Source organism: Hirundo rustica, chromosome 1 (assembly GCF_015227805.2).
Source record: "Hirundo rustica isolate bHirRus1 chromosome 1, bHirRus1.pri.v3, whole genome shotgun sequence".
NCBI classification, from domain to species: Eukaryota; Metazoa; Chordata; class Aves; order Passeriformes; family Hirundinidae; genus Hirundo; species Hirundo rustica.
Genome location: NC_053450.1, coordinates 139,834,586 through 139,849,037, shown reverse-complemented (window position 1 = coordinate 139,849,037; position 14,452 = coordinate 139,834,586). Strand labels below are relative to the sequence as shown.

The following is a 14,452-nucleotide window of genomic DNA, read 5'->3' as shown; positions in this document are numbered from 1 at the left end:
GGTGCAGAAAGTCAGTGTTGAGCGAAGTAAAAATTCTACCTTTTTTTGTGACAAGAAATTAGTTTATTTGACAATTTTTTAAGATATTCTTTCACAGGGAGCACATATAATAGTGAAGCATTCTGGCAGCACACCACCAGCTGATGGGTGCCATGCTGTTTTTCTTTCCCCTCCTGCCTTCCAGAGGAGCACTATTTTATTAATGCTTTTATCTATCCCTAGAAATCAAAAGGAAAGAAACGTGACAGGATTCAGTGACCGCATTCTAGTATTTGCACAAGTGGTGTAGTCAAAGTTGAACTGTGGAAATCTCAGCACTCTCAGATGCAACAGACAGCGCTCTTCAAATGTCAGCTTGGGAGTTCTACACTTTCACCTCCATGAATTGTTTTATTGCTAAAAGGATTATTTGGCTTCCTGACCTTGGTTTTTCCTCTGGGTACGTAATAAATTCCAGAAGCTCGTAGAAGAAAGTAACGCCTCTTCCAGGACTTTTTTCCGTCTTCTTTTAAATAAAGGGCCCCTTCAAGCTCTGGCACAATGACAGATGTCCCACAGAAGCTTTCCTGTGTGACAAAAATAATAATGCACAAAATAAATCCATTTAAGCACAATCTTACCAACATATAGCAGAAAAATGCTCCCTTGAAAAATAAAGATATTTCTTGTGACAGCAAACATATGAACATGGGGAATGCAGTTACTAAGGAGATGAACATCTTCGACAGGCAAAGAAAAGTTTTCCAAGCTAATGCTGGATGCTCACGCACTAATAAAGAAGTCTTGCAAAACCTCCATCCCTTAGGGTCAAGCAAAAACCTACAAAGGCTTTTAACTAGACATAGGTGTGCTCAGTGAAGGCTGTAGAACAGAGTGGTTGATACTATTGTTGGGGTTTTTATCTCTACTGCAGTGTTTATAGGTTCTGTAGAGAAATACGTTGGTAGAGAGATTCTTTAGAGACTGCTGAGAGCTCTAAAAACAGCTCAGCCTTTGCCTTCACTTTGAAATACATGCTAGCATTTTAAACACTTTTTAATCAGATATACTAATTGTTTGCTTGAAGGACTTACTGTTGGGCAATTTTTAATGCCAAACACTTATCACTTAATGTTTTCATTTAGAATTCGCCAGGGCTTCTGCTGGTTAACATCTGGTGCCTTCATGAGATGCACTAATCTTGAAATGTGAGTCCTCAGTCACCTGAGAAAAACATTTCCTTTGCGAGCTTTTACCAAACTGCTTGCCCGGAGAACTGTGGTAATCTTTTCTTTCAAATAGCTCTGGATTTTTCTCTTTCAAGCATATATCTGAAGTAAAACTTGAGCAGGAAAGGCAAGAGATTAAACAGACTTTCTGGGAAAGTGAATGGGTCCTTTTCTGTTGTAGTACTGCTAATATGTTGAGAAGTAAATCCACTACTAACCTAAAGGTAATTATTCGGTACTGATCAACCTTACTAACAATAAGAAGGCCCAAGGGCCGGCCTAAGAGTGAACAATCTGCATTTTTAATGAGGAGCAGCAGATGCAGAAGAAAGTCTACATATTAAACCTGAGATACAAAGACAACAATGATCACAGAACTTCCTGCTATTACATTATTTCCTACAAAGAACTAAATGTTGGTATTGCATAGAAGATGCAAATGGTGGCAGAGTCTTGGCAACATTTGTATCATCAGTCTAATAATTTGGCTTACCTCCAGCAATGCCTCTTTGTTTTTATCATTCATTTCTTTGCTTTCTTTCTTCCCTTTGTTTGCCAGATAGAAATTCTGATGAAGATACAAAAGAAGTTCATGTTCATTATAAAGCCAGCAATACAAGTAACTAGACTGCTACAAACTCAGTAGTTACTGAGTCTTTCAATACTGAGTACCCAACCAGCAGGTGCAAAAGACAGATGCTTAGGGACTCTTCTTGCGGGAAAGTTTAATCACATCTGCCTGCTCATGAATTTTAATTCCTTATTCTGAATATCATTTAAAGGTAATACAAGATTGTTTTTGCCCATGTAAATACGGCCTCCAAAAATTAAAACCAGTGGCCTATGCTTTTGGCTGTTTTTCTGGGTCAATGGGTTTGGGGTTTAGCATTCCAATGTTCACTGCTTCCTTTCACAGGTTGTAGAGAACCTAACACTTGATTGCATGCTGATATACAATGAATACAATGCAGTGTCAAAAGGCTAGAAAGCATTTTCCCTGCAACCCAATCTGGTCATTTGCATGCTTTGCATCTTGCACTCTGGATATAACACAGCTCTCAATGCTTAGTTCAAGTGCTTATATGCCAAAGCCTTTATCCAAAGTTACTACTTTCTACTTTTGTACCCCTGCTCATGCTCTTCGAAGTACTTTTATGCAGTGAAGAAACTGTTCAAAAATCTAGAAGAAATCTGAAGAAGTGAACACCATGATATCTTGGCACATGTGCTCCAGCCTAGTGGAAAACAAATCCTGCTCTCCTCTGTTTCTGTGAAGCTGCAGCTGCCCTTGGAGGACCCAGTGCCTGCCTGCCCCACAAATAAAGAACCCCAGCGCCTCAAGGACATTCTCACCCATAAAAACAAATTCACCCACTGTTAAACAACAATAACCAGTCTGCATCCATCTGCATTGTACAGATGGACAAAAGGACAGCACTTGGACATATGTGCAAATTCTGACAAGTGGGAAGGGTGCTAGGACTTGTGTGCTGGACCATGTGCAGTGGCTTTGCTCCACAGCAAGCAGGGCCAGACAAGCCCTGCTGCCTGCAGACTGTAAGGCAGCTGAGTGTGAAGGAAGCAGGGAGATCGAGGATGGATGCATCAAGTAACATTTCGATCCATGGCCTTGAGGCCACAATGGTTACACCCAGAGTTCTCGTGATCTTGTTTTTCAGTTTATCTGACTTTTCATCTCTATTTTTTCATGTCTCAAGACTATGAGAAAGTGGCAACATATTTATATGCCTAGAACTCCTCAACACCTAAACTGCAACATAAATGCAAACATTACCAAAATACAAATGAGAAGTGTGTAAATGAAGGAACAGGCTGTTGCCATAGTATAAGAAAGAAACACACAAGCAGCAAATCTACCCTGCCAGCAGCCCACATTTATAGCAATGCAATTTATCTGAAGTGAAACCCTGCTCTTCCACACAACCACATCTTCTTTTCCAAGCAGTGCTGTGAACAGCTGTCTGCCAGAATGCAAGCCTCAGAGCAGACCGTTTTTGGAGGGGCACCAGGAGAGGAAGCAGAAGAGGTCTGGATCTCAAAACCAGTTCTTCAAAAATTGCTTTCTTGAAAGTTCACATAAGTCAGGGGAGCTCAGAAGCACAGACACCTGCAACGTGGCCTATGCTGATGCCATGTCTATGGTGAGAAACTTTAACATTCAATACAACAGACAGTTATCCCAGGAAATGCAGCTGTCTTCAGACTGCCTGGACATATTTTTAGTCCACAGCTGAAGGTAAGCAAGGACTACAGCTTTGCAATTGCATCTATAGACAATTCAGAGTGGAAAAACCCCCAAATCAGCTCAAAATAAAACCCACTTGAAAGTTCTGAGCAGCTGCAGCCCAGTGATCTGTGCCTGTGCAACAGCTCTTCTTAACAGGCAGCACTATTACAGCTGAGCTTCAAGACTGTTAGGATGGGTTGGGCCTCCAGACCTTGGGATGGATTTGGAAAGCAGAAGGACACACAAGCTGTAAGGCCTCTTCTCTAGATCGTTATAAAGACATAGTACAACCCCTAAAATATACAATGAAGATTTATCTAGGTAAGTACACCTTATCACTCTCGACAAGGCTTGTCTCAACAACTTCATTACTCGTGGGAAGACCATCCATCTGACTTAGTCAGCCTTCTGTGGATTGGTAATACAGAAACAAAGCTCCTCTGGCTACAGCTGATTCACATTCAGGCATCTGGCATTTATTCAGCAGAAGCCCAGACCACCCTGTACTACCATTGACATAATCAATCGTAAACAGAGAGTCTGTAAGGATATCCATGCTGCATCTCTAATGTCACAGCTTTTTCATTAGGGAAACAGGGCTCTGTCACCTAACTCAGTGTTACACAGATGTACACTGTTGTCTTTCACCTGTCAACACACACTTCATTTATTACTGATTACCTCCTTTATGTCTCTGTTCTGAAATCTGGAAGTACATGGTACTTATTACTTGTCAGTGGCTAAAAACCTGGGGAGCAGACTGAACACTGTACTTGTTTCATCACTGTGTGGTCTTCTATTTTTGATCAGAAGCATTCATCCAAGAGGAGGCAAACCACATGTGTCCAGAAGAGGTCATTTCAAGTCCAGTATCCAAAGGTCATGATAAAAGGCAAGCACTTTCCTGTCTGAGGACACCACTGGGAAATGCATGTTTGGTTTGGAATGTTAAGTCATTAATAGGACAAGATGTAGCTGAAGGGCAGCTTTCTATAGATTTGAGAATTAACTATTTCTTACATTCAAAAGCCAAGCCTATGCATAGAACCTTTTCACCTAGGCACACAGCCTTCTCCTTTTGTGTGGAAAGGCAGGTAAAAAAAAAATAAAAATCAGGCTGTATCTCTTTCTGCACTGTATAACCCTCAAACAATGGAAGACAGAAAGTGTTTTCAGTAGTGTCCAAGAACATCTGTGTTGGCATGTAAGCACAGCAAACATGGATCATGATAAAAACAGTACTTAACTACTGCACTATCAAACTCTCTGATTGGTGTTTATGTCTCTGTGCTCAAAAAATGAACTTCCTAAATGAAATAGCACCTCTCACACCTTTCACTTTTTTTCATGCACAGACCCATCCAAGTGGGAATGCAGCAGCAAGTGCTTGTTGCATAGCAAAAGACAGGTACTCCAAGACAGCATGCTCCCTCTGCCTCCCCTCACACTTAAGTTGTATTTTTGCTTTCAGGCTCTTGAAACTGATTTTCCAGGAGATCTGAAAAATCCACAACAGATTTGCACAGATCAAACAGTGCATAAAACAAAGCAGCTGCTTCATACTCATGACTAGCTTCTTTGAGCAATGGGCTGTCTGCTCATCCAACTTGCACTCAATATGAGGCAAGAACTGGCCAGCTCACATCTCATCTCAGATCATTGCAAGTGCAGCGTGGTTTGTGCAGAAAAAATTAAACAGAACAAGGTCATATCATCAACACATACTGCACATTAAAAATATTAGATTACACCTATAATTGCTCTGAAGATCATAAAAGTAAAAAAAAAAAAATTAAGCTAAAGGCAAAGCTCTTTTAAAATCCCAAAAAAGAGAGAGAAATTAAGATTACTAAACAATGCAAGTTCATGCAAACAGAAGTAAAATAAAGTGTTCTAAGAGCATGACCAGCATTTACAGCAAGGAGTTCAGATTCACCTACACCTTAAAAACAACAATTTTCCTTCATTTTCTTGCTTTTATAGTATCTTTTAGCTGAGAGTTATTCTCTGAGTTTTTTGAAAAAAGGGGTTGAGACCTGACAACTTACCTTTCAAGAGAAAATCAGCATCACTCAGCCATATGACAAAGCATCACCTTTCCAATGTTATAAAGGTTCTCTTTATTTGACCATGTACCAGTATGTATTTTTGTTTCACTCTTTAGTCACAGACTTGTGATGCTCCCTCTCTGCAGATGAGTCACCATGGCATTCATGGAAGTCTTTTACTGCAAGTTCCCTGCAGGGTCTATTATATCTCAGTGAGCAGAGGGCAAAAGTGTGCCTATCTTCATAGTGAGGGGGACATCTGAGAATTTTATAGTAACTTTTTCTAAAAGGTATTCCAAACTCTTTAAAAAAATTATTTCAGAAACAAACCTGCAGAAAAACTACCAAATGCTGCATGACAAGAATGACAATCTTCAAAAAAAAGCCATGGGCATTAACTGAGCAACATATTGCCAGCACATTGTGAATAAATCCTGCATTTCAAAATCTCAATTCCCCCTTAGAAAATGAAACACTTTTAATTAATCGTTGTCAAATCCATCTATAACTAGCTCACAGAAAGAAAAAATAAACACTGGCACAGGTCACAGACCTTCTTCAGAGGTCCAATGGTTTTAGGAAGGCAGCTGCCCATCTTTATAAGATTTTTTTAAAGCACTTAATTATGTCAAATCTTTGTGATGAAAATTTTATATCACTAATTTGTCTAAGAATAAACTATAGGCACCTGGCCACCTTTGGAACTTGCCTCTTTTTTCCCCCAGAAAAATATCTGCAAGTTAAAAAACGGTGAGATCTCCACAAAACCCTTCCAACAGAATGAGCATGAAAAAAAACAAACAAGGAATTCAACTGCTGCAGCATTAGCACCACTGGGTGTGTCAAAAAAAGCATTCTGCAATTTGTGTACTCCCAAAATGAGTTTTATGTAGCAGTCTTGACTGAGCTAGAAGGAGGCTGAATATACTGAGCAGTCTCAGAGCACAAAATTTCAGTTTCCCATTGGTTACACCGTAATTTTCATAAGTAGTAAGCCAGGTAATCACACACCCCACAAACTTAGCATTTCTGTTTGGTTTACCTTTTCACTCAGGGACTCACTGCAGATCATGTATTTTACCATATTTCAGTATTTACTGTGAGCTCTGTACAGTACTGATGACTTTCTGCCACAAAGCACTGATATGACTGTGTTCCCCATTCACAATCTTGAGTTTACCATGCCTGACAGATGGTCAGACTTTATTATTGGCAAAATATTTCAACAGTGTGATAGTGACAACTGATCCAGTTTCCTCAGACTGTTCACTTTAGAGCTTATCATGGACGGGCTTAAGCTCAATGACTGCAGACTTGTCCAGATCCAGCTGAGACACAAGGACAGAGCTACACTTTGGTTTTGGTTCAGGTCATGTTTATTTCTAAATTTCATTGCAATCAAAATGTAATATTCATCAGAGCAGAAAATTCATCAAAGTTTTACTTCCTGTTTGAGAGGCAGAGCCTTGCTCTAAGCCACTTACCCAAATAACACTACAGTGTATGAATCAAATGTGGAGTTGAACCTCTGCTGCTGGGTGGGTTTATGTGCTCTAGAAAGGAGGACACTGAGCCACCATGTTGTATTTCCAAACTTGGTTTTGCTGCTTCATATTAAAAATCAACATTAATCCATATACAGTGTAGGGTAAGTTCTCCTTCCCTGACTGGATACTTATGTCAATGAAGAAAACCTCTTTTCTGCAGGTTTTAATTGAAACATTGTCTCATTCTATAAAAAAAACCACGAGTTCCTAATGAGCAGCTTGGTGAGATTTGCTGCCAAATCACAGAGTTGACTCATTTTTTTCGGCAATGCTGAATTGCTCATTTTTCTCTTGCGGCCCTTAGGAACAAACCAGATGCTCAATGAGCTAACAGTCAGCTGACATGAGGAAAAGATCTTGCGCACCAGAATCCAGCAACTGTATGTTCCAGGATGTCTGTACGTTCGACCACATAACACATGAAATAAAACGATTTAAGTATATACCTATCTGAAGAATTTGTTGCAATTCAGTGTGCAGACCCTCCTTTACAAAGTTAATGTCCACAAGTTACCAACAATCCAATTCTTCTCCTCAGTATAAAAAAATCCAGTAAATCTTCTGTATATACCCTTTGTGAAGTTTCATGTACAAATGGCAAAAACTGTGCCTTAAAGGAAATGTTGATATTCATCAGCAGAACCAGCAGAGAAGCTGTAGTAACAACAAAGGCCAGGTTTTTACAGCTGTGCCACCTCACCCAGTTCTCAGAGCTTTACCCAAGCAGCAGCTTGTACTGCAGGTGAACTACATGATTTAGTTTCTACCTCTACAGATGGGACTCTACAATATCAGAAAAAAGGTAGAAAACACTAATTTTCAAATGTTTGCATTCAACATCCTGGCAGTGTTTTCAGTTGAAAATACAAGTTTTGCTTTCTCTGAACAGACAGAGCTGAAAGCAAACTATTAACTCAATAGGCAGCATGCAGGATAAATGACCCTTACCCAAGTTTAGACTCTTACCCAAATTCTATGTCAGCTTACCTGGGGATTTTTAAATAAAGCATATTTTTGACTTTTTTCCAAAAACAGAATTTTATTCTCAGTGTCTCGAGTCCAGTCTGATAACACTTCAACAACATTTTCATGGTCTTCGAAAAATCTTTCTGGAGAGACAGAGAAGATAATGTAAGACATTCAAACTGTTTCTGCCCTCTCCTGAGGCTGCAGAAATTCCTGTGTAAGAATGTAATCATTATCTGATATTCACTCACTCAGGGCTGGACAGTCCAGCACTTTTCCACTGCACAGATGGGTACAAAACCCACATGAAATTGTGCCATATGGAAGGGCAAAGCAGCTATAGAAGATGCCTTATGTAGCGGTGTCATGCTCCTGGATTCCTCCTGCATGTCTCTGCTGCTGCTTGAAGATTGCAAGGGATGAAAACAGTGACCCACCAGGAGTAGATGGTTACACCTATACTTTTCATGGCTTTCTGCTTTTGATTGATTTTGGATTTTTAAGGTTTGCAGTACTGCAGATTGGGGTATATATAAACTTGAATTGAAAAAATAAAAAGTAAAAAATCATTTATTTATCTTTTTGCTTTACTTCTTTTGCAATGAAGATTTGCTTTTTTGTCAGCAGGAAGAATTCTATGCACTGCAAATAAAATTTTTAGTTTCAAACAACTGTATTTAAAACCACAAATAGCAAAACAGAGAAAATATAAAGATAGACTGAGAGCTGATGTCAAGATATACTGGTTCACCCAGCATCTTACCAGGGATGTGAGAGACCTAATGTCAGTTCTGTCCCTCCTCATCTGCTCTGATCAGTCCTCCACCCAGGAAAGCCACAGGGTGTACTGAGATTACATAACTCTGATCTCTTCTGCTTCAGTTTTATTTATATAAGATTGCTCACCAGTAACATAAAACCTCTTTTAAAGGAAAACTAATTCAGCATAACTTGACAGGTCATTTTGGAGGGTCCCAACCTGCACTCTTCTACAAATTCAGTACTGGGATAGGGAATTCACCGAGCTCCAATTTTCAGTAGGGTTTGGCAGTTTCCTGGGAACAGCCATACTCTCATTTATTTGGTCTGTGATGATCATGTCGTCCACATGCCTAGACTGGCCTAGCATCAGAGGAGGAACAGAGCATACATTTTGGAGGCTTTCTCTAACACTTGCTACTTTTTACCAGGGTTTAGTTCATCCCATCCAACGTATATCTTGTGAATTAATTAAATTCACAGAATGAGATTAGCTTCAAGACCCATTTGCATGTACACGGTAACACTTAACACCAACAACATAACACTACTCATTTAGTAACTGGTACTTCTACAATGCACTGGAAATAGAAAGCACTACATGAAACCGTGTTAATGGTTTGAGGGGTGAAGAGTACCTTATGGTTCAAGATAGGCATGAAAAATTTCTCTGACAGTAACACTAACTTTTGCCACATATATTTTTGTTTGTTCATTTGCTACGCCAGGATTTTCTTGTATGGAAAATGTGATTTTATTATCCTCAGGAGGGTCTTTTTAAGAATTCCTTTTACCTAAAAGAAGTGAAATCTGGATGCCTATTATAAGACTAAAATAGTCTTTATTGCAAAATGGATGCTGGTACGTACAGCCCAGTGTTACATCACCATCTCACTATTGAGATTATCTGTGATCTTTAACATGCATTTAATTTTAAACTGTAGTTTATTTCATTTACCATGGTATTCTTTCAAAATAACCGTATATGTAAGACAACCTGTCAAAGATCTTGTGATATAAAAGTAGTTTGGACCTTCAGTTCAGCAAGAATTTTTGCTGCTCAGATTTGCTTCTTAAAGTAAACGTAATTTTATTCTCTTTAATACTAATGCGGAAAGCAGGCAGAAAGATGATGTGCAGAAAAGCTCTGTCTTTGTGCTGGTAGTAATAAAGCTATATAGAGCAGCCAAGAAGTGTTTTGACAAAAATATAGAATAGCTCACATTGTTCTCATTTTGAATAAAAACCATGGCATGTTGCTGTGCATTAGAAGCAGAAGAAAGAACATGCACCATTCCACTCATATTGAAACTGCCTTCTGCAAACAAAAAGGCTCCATCCTCAGCAGATTTGGACCTGGTAATAGATCATTGCATCAGGAGGTAACAGATTTTTTTCCTTTTTTCTTCAACCAGATACAAGTTTATTTCCTTTGCTACTTTTCTTCTGTCCTGGTTTTTAAAATAAGTTTTATTCATTATGAGAGTAAATCCTTACTATATCATTACCCTAATGCTAACCAAAATCACCTAGCATTAGCTGGGACTAAAGTAGCACAAGTTAATTTTTACAAAAAAATTCTAACCATTAACCCCAATGTTTGTAGCAAATGAAATCCCTGATACCTTCAGTTTCAATTGTATGATGGGAAATTCAAATATCTATGCAGATTATGAAGAAACACAGGTACATTCTTTTTAATGGTTATGGAGATTCAGAAAACAATATGTTTATATGCTATCACCCTAATACTCAGACATGTTTGTCCAAGCCACACTGGACAAAAAGGGAGCAACTTTCTAAGACAGGAAAACACTCTGAAATTATTCAGTGGCTTTTTTCACATTTCTAGGGTCAAATGACATTTCCAGTCTTTCCTTAGTTAAGATAATAAGCAGGTACAAAATAATGCAGCACCAATATCTTAATCAAATAGCAAGAACAGACTGGCAGTAAATTTCTGCACCACTCTTACAAGCAGATAAACATCTTCTTGCTCATGACCAGTCAGGCTTTCTTCCAGTTATTTTTAAATTTCTATCATTTAGTTTAGCAGGAAGACTACACCTGGGGCTCTTTTGAAGTGCAATATTGATATTTGACTTTATTTGTGAATTTTCACATCTCTGCTGGGAGACTGAAAACTGAGAACGTTAAAGGCTGTTTGACAATTTCCCATTTCTCTAGGTCAAATGTGACTGAAAGGAAGTTGTGGCAATTTTCCTTCTCCTTTTGATGTCAATGCCTTTTCAGTCTGGAAAATAAAACATTTCTGAAATATTTGACAATTAGAGAATACTCTGTTCTTAATGAAAGAAACCCTGAAGCCTTTCTCAAACAAGATTCATATTGCGCAGTATAATTTCAAAGTTTTGCACAGCTGTTTTGCTCCAGCTGTTAACCTGGAGGCGAGGTTAATTACTCCATTAGTCATAACTTACCATCAGCAGAGCAGCAGCCCCATCACAGAGCAGTATCCTGTACACAGCTACACTTAAGAAAACGATTACCACAAATGAAAAGCATTAGAAATGACTGAAAGACTTCTCACAGAGTCTTGTTTAATGACATTTGTTTGTCCAGTATGTAATACATGCCTGCTGACAGCACTCCAGCACTGCATCCTCTCTTCAAAAAGTGGATTTGAGTACTGGTGTGTTTGGGTTTGTCATCACCTTGAAATTCACATGACTCCTTCATTTTGTGTAAAACAAAATAATGGAAAAGGTGAGAAGCAAGGAGCCTTCTGCAGGTCACAGCACAGCTGAATAGACTCATTTCTTCAGGACAAACAGACCAAATATATTCCTGCAGCATCCCTTAGCTTAGACACTGTGATGTTCCAATGCCAGGTGACCCATGGAAGGAGAAACGTTACTATGTTTTCCAGATTACCAACACTTACCTGATCTTTCAAGATTACCAGCCCTCTATCTATCTGCTATCTGCTATGTGCTGTGTCACTACACCACTTACCAATCTGCAGCTCTGGGTACATCTCATAGAGACACCAGTCAACGTTGCAGTCACAATGGGTTTTCTCAAAGAGATTGTCCAAAACATCCCGTGTCACCTGACGCTCATCCACCATTAGAGACTTTGTGCTGTTATCGTTCATGTGCACCTTGATAACAAGCTGAGAACAAAAAGAGCCAGTTAATTTCAGAAGCAAGAAAAAGACTAGTCTGAATGTGCAAACACAGATGAGAAAGATAAAGGCTGAAGGTTATTACTGTTTCAAAGGCATCCTGTCCCACAGCAAGCTGAGAGAATAAAAAACAGCTCTGAAGTTTTCACATTATAATGCCACCAAAATAAAGATCTTTTCTCTAAAAATAAAATTGAGCCTTGTCCTATTCACGACTTCAGGAAAGGTAGTATTGTTATGAAGAAAAAGCAGAAGTTAATCTCTTCTCTAAATCTACTACATGTGCACTTAAGGAAAATGTTTGACAGGGAAAACAAGTACCAAAGGACAGAGCATCCTTAATGCAAGCTACAAATATGGAAAATTTAATTTTAAACAGAAAAAGAATGGAAGAATCTTGCCATGCCAACAGAAAAACCTGAAATTGGATTGTACTAAGATGGGCCATAGTCCAACAGTTATCAATAAGAAAACAGATAAGTTCACAGAATATGCGGAGTTGGAAGGAACCCATCAGGATCATCGAGTCCAACTCCTGGTCCCGCACAGGACAACCCCAAGAGTCACACCATGTTCCCAAGAGCATTGTCCAAATGTTTCTTGAACTCTCTCAGGCTTGGTGCTGTGACCACTTCCCTGGAGAGCCTGTTCCAGGCCATTCCCTCAGGTTCTGTCACTGGCCACCACAGAGAAAAAATCAGTGAGTGCCCCTCCTCCTCCCCTCATGAGTTACTAACATTGAACAAATTAACCTAAGACAGTCATTACTTCTTTATATGGTGAAATATTTGTTAAACAAGAAATAGAGTGAACTTTCTTCTGAGAGGAACAATGCAAGAAAATGCTGAAGTACATAGAACGTGATAAAGAACTGGAAATACATTATAAGAAAATACTTATAATGCTCCATTAGTACTTAAAACAATAGAATAATCCTCTACAAGGTCTGTACATTGCTGGTGAGTTGGAAGGCCTCTCCATATAGTCTTGTTTAAATAGCTTTTTATTTTAAAATGTGTGCATAAGCAGCTTTGGTTCTATAGAGGCAATCTGTGTAAAAGTTCAAGTAGAATCAGTTATGATCCCCAAGAGGAAATCTACACTATCTCTGAAAAGCAAAAACAAATGTAACAAAAGCCATGAACTTGTTTTGATTCCAATCCTTGTAAGAAGAATCTCCTGCAAAATAAGCAGCTGAGCCATAGTGCAGATTATAGAGAAAAAGAGGTGTTGTACGTGCATAATCTAACATGTTTAAGGCAAAAGGGGATTTTTGTCTGGTTATAACCGACTGGTCAGAAACATGCATGCAGCTTCCATCTTCACAGAATCACAAAACAGCCAAGATTAGAAGGCACATCCAGTGGTCATCCAGTCCAGCTGCCTGGGCAAGCAGGGCCACCTAGAGATCAATGGCCAGGACCCTGTCCAGATGGTTTGTTATCATCTCCAAGGAGAGAGACTCCACAACCTGCCTGGGAAACCTGTGGCAGGCTCATCCACCCTCACAGTGAAGAAGTGTGTTCAGAGCCTCCTGTGTTTCAGTCTGTGCCCATTGCCTCTGGTCCCACCACTGGGCAGCACTGAAGAGAGCCTGGCTCCATTCTCTTTGCACCCTCCCTTGAGGTTTTTCTAAAGATAGACAAGGACCACACAGATCCCTCTCCTCCCTAAGCAATCTCAGCCTTTACTCACAGGAGATACTCCTGATCATTTTCATAATACTTTCTGATCATCCTCCACTGGGATGGAACTCTCTTGAGTTTGAAGGAGATGATCTTTAAATATTAACCAGCTTTCTTGATCCCTTCCTCCCACCAGGAAGTCCCACATGGGACTCTTCCAAGCAGATCTCTGAAGAAGCCAAAATCTCCTCTCCTGAAGTCCAGGTCTGTGAGCTTGCTTTTGGTAAAGCTGCCCTTTGCCCTCCGCTTTTGGTAAAAGAGAGAAAACCAGTTTTCTTGACAATATTTAGTCAATTTAGAATTCAAGAACAACATGGTAATTTCATTATAGTGATGTGGGCACAGGATTGAATATTCAGAGTGGGAAAAAAAGTTGGGGAAAAAAAAAGTTTTCCAAAGAACTGCTAACATTATAAGGAAAAGAGGGTGACCAATGATAAGTCCTAACCTTAGTTAAAGAGCTTTACAAAGTCAATATCTGTGAAAGACTCCCAACACATTCTCTCAGAAGTAGCATTTGTACATGAACATCAAGTGTAGTGTGGGAACCATCTTAAGTCTGGACATCCCCAAATTTATTGAAAGCTTTCCTTCTTCCTGAAAGCTCTGCAGGCTCCAGCACTTCCCATCTCCTTTGAGCAAGACTGAAAGGTCATGATGGTTTTTAGTTCACATCCATTATTTGGAGTTACTGAACACCTGCGGCTTCTGTTGAGTTCAGATGGAACACCAGTTTAGGGTGAGTGGGCATGATACTGCCACACTACAGCATGGTGCAGACACTGGCTGGAACCTTTTTTATTTGTTGGTCTAAAATATTTTCTATTATCCTTCCACATTACT

At 39.4% G+C, this 14,452-nt stretch overlaps 1 protein-coding gene across 1 annotated transcript in view; it reads right to left on the bottom strand.

The window, feature by feature from the left end:
* Positions 1 to 14,452, bottom strand: part of APBB1IP (amyloid beta precursor protein binding family B member 1 interacting protein) — a 63,442-nt gene that overhangs the window by 23,687 nt on the left and 25,303 nt on the right. Inside the window, exons 6-9 of the mRNA XM_040055668.2 lie at positions 11,753 to 11,912; positions 8,039 to 8,160; positions 1,702 to 1,776; positions 423 to 566 (exon numbers count right to left, since the gene is read on the bottom strand). Coding sequence (XP_039911602.1) covers positions 423 to 566; positions 1,702 to 1,776; positions 8,039 to 8,160; positions 11,753 to 11,912 — 501 coding nt within the window. The remainder of the gene's footprint in view (positions 1 to 422; positions 567 to 1,701; positions 1,777 to 8,038; positions 8,161 to 11,752; positions 11,913 to 14,452) is intronic.